Source organism: Apaloderma vittatum, unplaced genomic scaffold (genome assembly GCF_000703405.1).
Source record: "Apaloderma vittatum isolate BGI_N311 unplaced genomic scaffold, ASM70340v1 scaffold23895, whole genome shotgun sequence".
In the NCBI taxonomy this organism is placed as follows: Eukaryota; Metazoa; Chordata; class Aves; order Trogoniformes; family Trogonidae; genus Apaloderma; species Apaloderma vittatum.
This window is the reverse complement of record NW_009715750.1, coordinates 1-7,058: the sequence shown is the minus strand read 5'-3', so window position 1 is coordinate 7,058 and position 7,058 is coordinate 1. Positions and strand designations below refer to the sequence as shown.

The 7,058-nt window shown below is 43.0% G+C and overlaps 1 protein-coding gene across 1 annotated transcript; it reads right to left on the bottom strand.

The window, feature by feature from the left end:
* Window positions 1-465: 465 nt before the first annotated feature.
* LOC104273837 (protein argonaute-3-like) lies at window positions 466-7,052 on the bottom strand. Its single transcript, XM_009869290.1, has 8 exons — window positions 6,971-7,052; window positions 6,536-6,695; window positions 5,385-5,475; window positions 4,404-4,598; window positions 3,912-4,046; window positions 3,490-3,591; window positions 2,726-2,925; window positions 466-2,105 (listed from the first exon to the last, which is right to left on the bottom strand). The coding sequence occupies exons 1-8, from the start codon at window positions 7,047-7,049 to the stop codon at window positions 1,997-1,999; spliced, it is 1,071 nt and encodes a 356-aa protein (XP_009867592.1). The 5' UTR covers window positions 7,050-7,052; the 3' UTR covers window positions 466-1,996.
* Between the last annotated feature and the right edge of the window lie 6 nt (window positions 7,053-7,058).

Sequence of the window (7,058 nt, the reverse complement as noted above, 5' to 3'; positions counted from 1 at the left end):
GAAGCAAAACGGGCTCAGATTTTGGGCTCAAAAATACAGGCTGTTGGCAAACAGCGGATTTCACGAGGAGGACAGGAGAGGAGCTGCTTCTAGCAACCCACTGGTTTTCATGTGGAGAGCAGGTGGAGCTCGGAGGGCTGGGATCACAGCAATGCCCATACGAACGATCTGCAGTAGAGATACTATGAACCAGTGCAAATAAAAACAGTCAGAAATGCAGTTCACGAGTTTACAAAGTGCAAAACTCCCCAGTCCCCTCACTGAAGAAATGCTCGTCTCCGACATCTTAAATATTGTTTTACCCTTAAAGTGGAATGAAAGAGTCCCGTCCGTTTGTTTCACATTTCAGTGATTTAACATGTTAGAACTATCCCAGCCCTCTTTATTTGCAAAGTGAAATGAAGTTACCAATAACTTAATTTTAAAAGGAAAGTCGTTATCAAAGAGGAAAAAAGCCTAAAAACTTTTATTAGTTCCAGACATTTACTGGTGTCACATAGATTTAACTAAGCATGTAAAAACTTAGATCTCAATAAAAAACCCTTTCCGTTTAATTCAAATATCCTCCACGTTTCAAAGCCAAAAATAAGGCCAGTTCCTTTGTTAAATCAAAATACTGCAGTGACAAGTAAAGCTTGAATTCTAGAAGCATTTTTGCTATTTTTTTTTGATTTAAAAAAGGAAAAGTTAAGATTCCTTCTGACTATAAAACTTTCCTTTCAAAATTAAGGCTTTTACTTTGTCCTTTTAAAATCATGGAGGTGTCCATTCTTCCACAGTTAGTGGTACAAACACTGCTTCAGTACAGCTCAATGGACACAGTTTGTCTTTAGAACGCTTATTGCACTAAAAGATAGCAAAACAAGTTGTCAGTTTGTAAAAAATAAACACGGTTACATTTCTAAAAAATAAAAGTTGATGTTGACCATATGTTCTGTAATAATTAAATTAAAGCATTATTATTACTCTAATAAATACAAAAGAAACAAAAGGAAGCTAAACTTCAAAAACACATACATATGAAATCACATTAAGGTGTGAGAGGCAGCAAGTAAACTAGCATTTTTCTTTTTTTTTTTTTTTTTCCCCAAAAAAGCCTTAGCTCTAAAGTTTCAGTTCTGGTGGTTACTACGTGTCATCCCATCAAACTCGGGACGACCGATCACACTGAAGCTTCGACGTATTTGACTTGCCAGATAGAAAAGAATTGAAACTTTTGGACTACGTAAACCAGCAGCTTTAGTAACTTCACCAGGGAGCAAGAAGAGTTTGGATCCCTACTGCCTGCACGTACCCCCACTGGCTTCTCTGCTTTCGGAAAGGGAACTGCTGGAGCCCAGAGCTCCAAAGCTGTGAAGAACGACACGAAGGCAGCAGTTGGCTAAATTAGGTTCCAATTATCGGATTAGCGTGCAAAACATCTTCGCCCCCTCAATTTTTTCTGCTTAGTGCTGCACATTCAAATGTACTCGGATATGCTCAGATTCGAATGCTTGATGGCAATATCGAGAGCAAGATTCCTCAATGCAGTGGGGTAAAAAAATTAAATTTTTTTTTTGCACACTTCCCTCCCCCAAATGATTATTGATTGTTCCTATAAAAGGTGGTTTGCTTTTTTCTTAAGTTACCCCATCCATTTTTAAATTTATTTTTTTTTTGCTGAGATAGTTGTGCTGCCGAGCAACTTGAGGTAAAGGCATAAGAGGGTTAAACTACGAGAAATTAAAAAAAAAAAAATAAAATAAAATGATGGCGGTGCTTCCATGCCAAAAAAGCAGTTGGCTGGTTTCATATTGCATAATAGTGCCGTGTTCCTCGATGAAGTAAACAATCTTCCTTGTGTCAATTTAAGGGTCAGCCTCTCGCCCCTGCACACAGTGTCGACGTGAGCCCGATCGGAGGCACAGCCCATCAACCAACCCCACCGGAAACATACAGCGGATGTGGCTTCGTTGTGCAGTTCTTCCTTGCAGCGAGTATGCTCCCGGTTATTGACTTAAGCGAAGTACATCGTGCGTAAGGTGTCTTGGTGAATTTGTACAGCCTTCGCGAGGGCCTGCGGATCTCTGCCATTGCTCTGTCCTGAAACGTGGCTGCCTTCAGCACTGCAAGGAGACGAGGCACAAACAATCAGGGCTGTAAATGGTGTTAATTCGGATCAAAAAGCCACCTTTGTGTCTCTTCGACATTCCGGAGAGCAGCACGGCGGCAGCGATAGAACTGGACGCTGAGAAAAGTCTACTTGTCTATTTACTCAGCAACCTCGAGGCTTTTAGCAAACCCCTTGACCTCAGCTGCTCCGTTTGTTCATCTAAAAATAAGCCTGCTGCAAACATATTGAAGGCTTGAAGGTTATAAAATACTTCTGACATCCAGAGCAGGGTTAGGTAAGTGGAAGGCACTTAACATTTGCTTCACTCATGACTAATTCTAAAGCAAAAATCTAAATGCGTGGCTTGATTCCCTCGGACCACGTCAAAGCAATAACAGAATACTTTAATAAACTAAATACCTGTAATCTCGGTGTTATTCAGTAGAACCCACCAACCCACTCCTGTCTGACACTGAGCAGCAGCTGTCGGGAATGGTGATCTTAATTTTTCTTACCTCTGAGACTAGTCTTAAATGCAAAACGAGCAGTAATTACCCACGTTCGATGAGTTTTTACCTGACAATGGAGCAAAGACTGATGGGGACTAAAACCGAAGCACACATTTTCACATACCTGTCATGTTCTTTGTCCACAAGATGGTATCGTGCTCTAAATGCTACCAAGTGAGCATAATACGCTGGTGCAGGTATAGAAACGGATCGTGTACAGCGCACATACGTGTGGCAGAGCTGGTAAGTCAGCAGCTGAAGTTCATCTGCAGTGAAACAGTTATCGTCCCACAAAACATGATAGTGTGAGGGACGGCTGGTACCCTAAGAAGAAGGGAACATCAATTCACTCATCTGGCTTTTCCACACAGTCAAGGCAGATTAAGTTCAGAACGGGAGAGACTATCAAGTCTCAACTCCTATGTAACAACAGCCAAAGAAAATTCAGTCTTATGTCAGCCCTAAATGTGTTTAAAGACGAATAAGAAGTCTAACATTTATACAATTATGTTACTATGATTATTCCTGCTTGGAAAAAACCCACATGCCTTCTAGATAGCCCTCGACAATCAAAATCTGCTTCCAACATGACTAAACCATGATTACACCACCTCTTAACTACCTTCAATTAAAACCGTTTCTCAGAGCAAGCATTTCCCAGAAAAACAACTGCTGCTTTTAACCCTCTCCTCTTCCTTGGCACCCTGACTTCAAGCCTAGCAACGACTCCAGTATTTCAGAAGCTACCTATGGAGTCCGTATCTCAGACAAAACTGAGCTAAATGACATTTCCCTACTAATTGAATGTTTACAAACACAAGCACTACAAAAGGGAGAAAACCCCAACATGTTCTAAGTTCACATTTACTTACAAAGAAGCAATCATACCTGTATTCCAGCATGGCTACAGAGGTAAAAATCAAACTCATATGGATGTGTGATGTCTGTATCTACAGTCGTTCCAGCTGGAATATTGCCGCTTCGTCCGACCTAGAGAAAAGGTTTTGTTAAAAAGGGCAGCTAACAACTGTGTAAACATCTTAGCTGTGAGTAGAACCACAAGCGTCTGCTCAACACAGGCAAGGTTTCAGTGAACGAACGGCCTCAGTGCTGCTTCAAACGCGTCCCTGCGGCAGCGCAGGATGTCTGACAAGGACCCTGGATGGCTCTCTACCATCCCCATGGAGAACCGTGCAATTATCAGTTCATCTTCTCCGAGCACAAAGCCCGTGCTGGTATTTCCTCCAGCAGCATAAGCGCTTGACATCAAGCTTTCGTGGGAGGCTGCTAAGAGAGAGGGCAGCGATTACCCTTTCTGTTCTGTCAGCACAGAACAAGCGCGTGTGATGTCGCTTCTGCACGACGATGTAGGTTATTCCCGGCTGGTAATCCTTCTCCAGGCTGATGCAGGCTTCTCTAATGGCTAGCAGCTCATAATACAAAACCTACAAGCACAAGAACAGAACAGGTTACGTTTTCCTTCTGCTGTACTCTACACAAGCCAGCTAATAAGGAGTTTGCAGTTAACACCAAGCGCAAACAATCACCACACAACTAGTAATCTTCCGAGTTCTTAGAAATCTATTGTTTCCCAAGTTTTAGGACCTTCCCCCGCCCAGACAGGAAAGAAGTTGCAATTTTTCTTACCCAACATGCTTAAGCAATTCCCTCCTTAAAAGTCTCAATTACCTTGTGGTATCTCGGTGTAAATGCAAGCAGCTGCAACAGTACAGCTATTCAAATCAGAGAACTGAAGTTATTACACAGTAACAATCCTTCGAGAAACCCCCAAATGAACCAACCTGTCGAAACTGCCCTTCAGAGACCCCGTCCCTGTAGAAGATGATACGTGTGGGCTTGAACCGTGTTGACTTGTAGAACTGGATGAGAAGCTCTCTCACCATGGAGGCCAGATCTTGGATGATTTCCTGCCGGGGTCGCTGAACTCTCACCGTGGCACAGTACCGGCTTGGATGAGCATCCATACTACCTACAACCTTCAGAAGGTTACATGAATTAAGGTTTTGAGATCAAATCTATACAAAAAAGTAAAAAAGCCAAGAATAACAATTTTCAAGTAAAAGATGCTTATACCAAGACAACCACCACAGTAACAGTTTCAGCTGGAACCTGCAGGAGGTGTAGGTTTAATGCCTTTTGAGAAGAGGTATAAAACTTGTCCTCCAAGCACCCTGAAATGCATCTACAGAATCCATCTGCCTTGGAGCCTTCCCCTCTGTTGAGAGCACACTCATGCATATTCTTATAATCCAGATAGATTTTTTTTCTCTCAAGTTTTCTCACCTTTTACACAGAGGAACACTGCAGTTTGCCTTAGTTACTTTAGAAAAGGACGCAGTTTCCGTAACTGCAACCAAGGCCAAGTAAAATACCAAGGGGATAAAATAGGAAGGGTCTGACCAAGCATCCAACCACCACCTTGATCTCCTTGACTGTACCAACACAAAAGGTTAAGAAGTATCAAAAACCTTCCTGCCAAACCAGGCCTTTACTTGCATTTTTTGCCTTTAAAAATACAAAAATGTTATTAAGTAACAACACAAAGCTGCATTACTTCCTCTAGAATATTTTTGCAGAAATATTTTAACATAATTGCCATTCTACTTTGATTTAAAAATTAAAAAAAACCCTAAGAAAACAGTCTGAAGTATCAAGCAGTGCTGTGTGTAAGGAACTGACATAAGCTCTGAAAGATATTTAGACATAGGCTTAGTCTATGAGTTGCATTTACCTCAGATGAAAAAACAATACTTAAAACTTACAGCAGCTATGGACGGCTTCTTTCCATCCCCAGCAGGAGGGTGAGTGACATCGGCTCCCAAAAAGATCACTGGCTGCTGGAACACAGAAGGTCTTCAAAAAGAAAAAAGTGCTAAGTCACACTTGCAGATGAACAGTTGGCACAAGGTTATAGCTCAAGAGGGGGTTTGGTTCCTATTTCAGCTGAGCTGCACCAAGAACCCTTCCTATCAGGTACTCTGGCCAAACCTAGACAGTGCAACCTTTGTGCACACGATGTGAACCTCGAAACCACGGCAGCAGCCGTTTCGCCGCAGCCGTTCCACAGCCCCCTGCCACTCGGCTGAGGCACGACTCTGGTGGAGCGAAGCCACGGAGCTACACCCAAACGGCACAGGCGGCTCCTTACAGCAACCACCATCCGCCAGCTGGATCGCCCTAGTGCTCGGGGGTCAGCTCAGCACCACCCAGCACCGCGGCAGCCACGCGGCAAACGGCCGGGAGCAGCGGCGGCTGCTTACACTTGGGCTTACAGGATTTCAGGAGCAGGATGGTTTTCTGGCTCCCTACCCTGCACTATGCACGTGTGCTCTAGTGACGGCTAGAGTCAACCCTAACTTCCAGTGTTCAGAACTGAGAGGTTTGGGCTGCTCCAGAATGATCCATGCGAGAAAGACGGGAGCAGACACGGGCTGGACTCCTCAAACCTTCTCGCTGAAGGCACCAAAGCAATTGGAGCACACATTCAGAGCACAGAGAATGCAAATGCGAGCTGAATTACTCAGCTATTGTAGCAGGAGAAATGAAATGCCTCCACTATTCTCCCACCCTTATTAACAGACTGTTGATATGGCCCAAAAATTACATTCTGTGATGTGGTGTGTGCTCTTAAACCTCCAAAACCTTCTGATTATATTAGTATTTCAACATCTCTAGATCTGCAGTTTCTTTTCAAGTTTTTTGATACCGATCAAGCATTTGAAAAGAACCTTGGCTTAAGACCCAACAACTACTCAGAGCCAATGGTAGAAGAAATTTAATTGCACCTCAATTATCGCACAGTATTAATACCTCAACTTAAAGGCTGGCCAAGTTTAAATTTTGGATGCTAAGCAGCAAATGTAACCACACGTGTTAAAACAAAACCCAAATCAGTCTCCATGAAGAGTCTTACCGTTGATGAGGTACAAGGATGTTGTTGATTCCTCCTAGTTTAACATTAATCTTCAGGCACAGATTTGATAGCGTCTGCGGAGATGTTTTAATGACGTTCTTGACTTGAACACACTGTGTGGCCATCCCCAACAACGTATCTCCCACACGCTTCACCTCCGCTGAGAAGCAAACATTAGGATATGACTTGAGTCCATTTGAAATTATTGCCGTATTTCAATCTTAACTCGCAATAATTTCAGCGTAGGCTCTGCAAAACAACTTTCAACTTATCCGCATGCTCAGGTCTGCCTCCAATTCATTTTATCTTCATACACAAAACCTTGGTTTCTAATGTCTAAAGAAGGATCCTGAGGAATATTCTAACGTAAGTTGGGCAGCAAATATCTCAGAATGATACCTGACCAGACAGGTAAAGACAGAGGTATTTCCTCACCATACACCGGCGTTTTCCCGGGCAGGATGACAATGATGAGCTGAAGCCCCGAATAAGTGTTCTTGAGGTGTCGGAACATGGGCTCCAC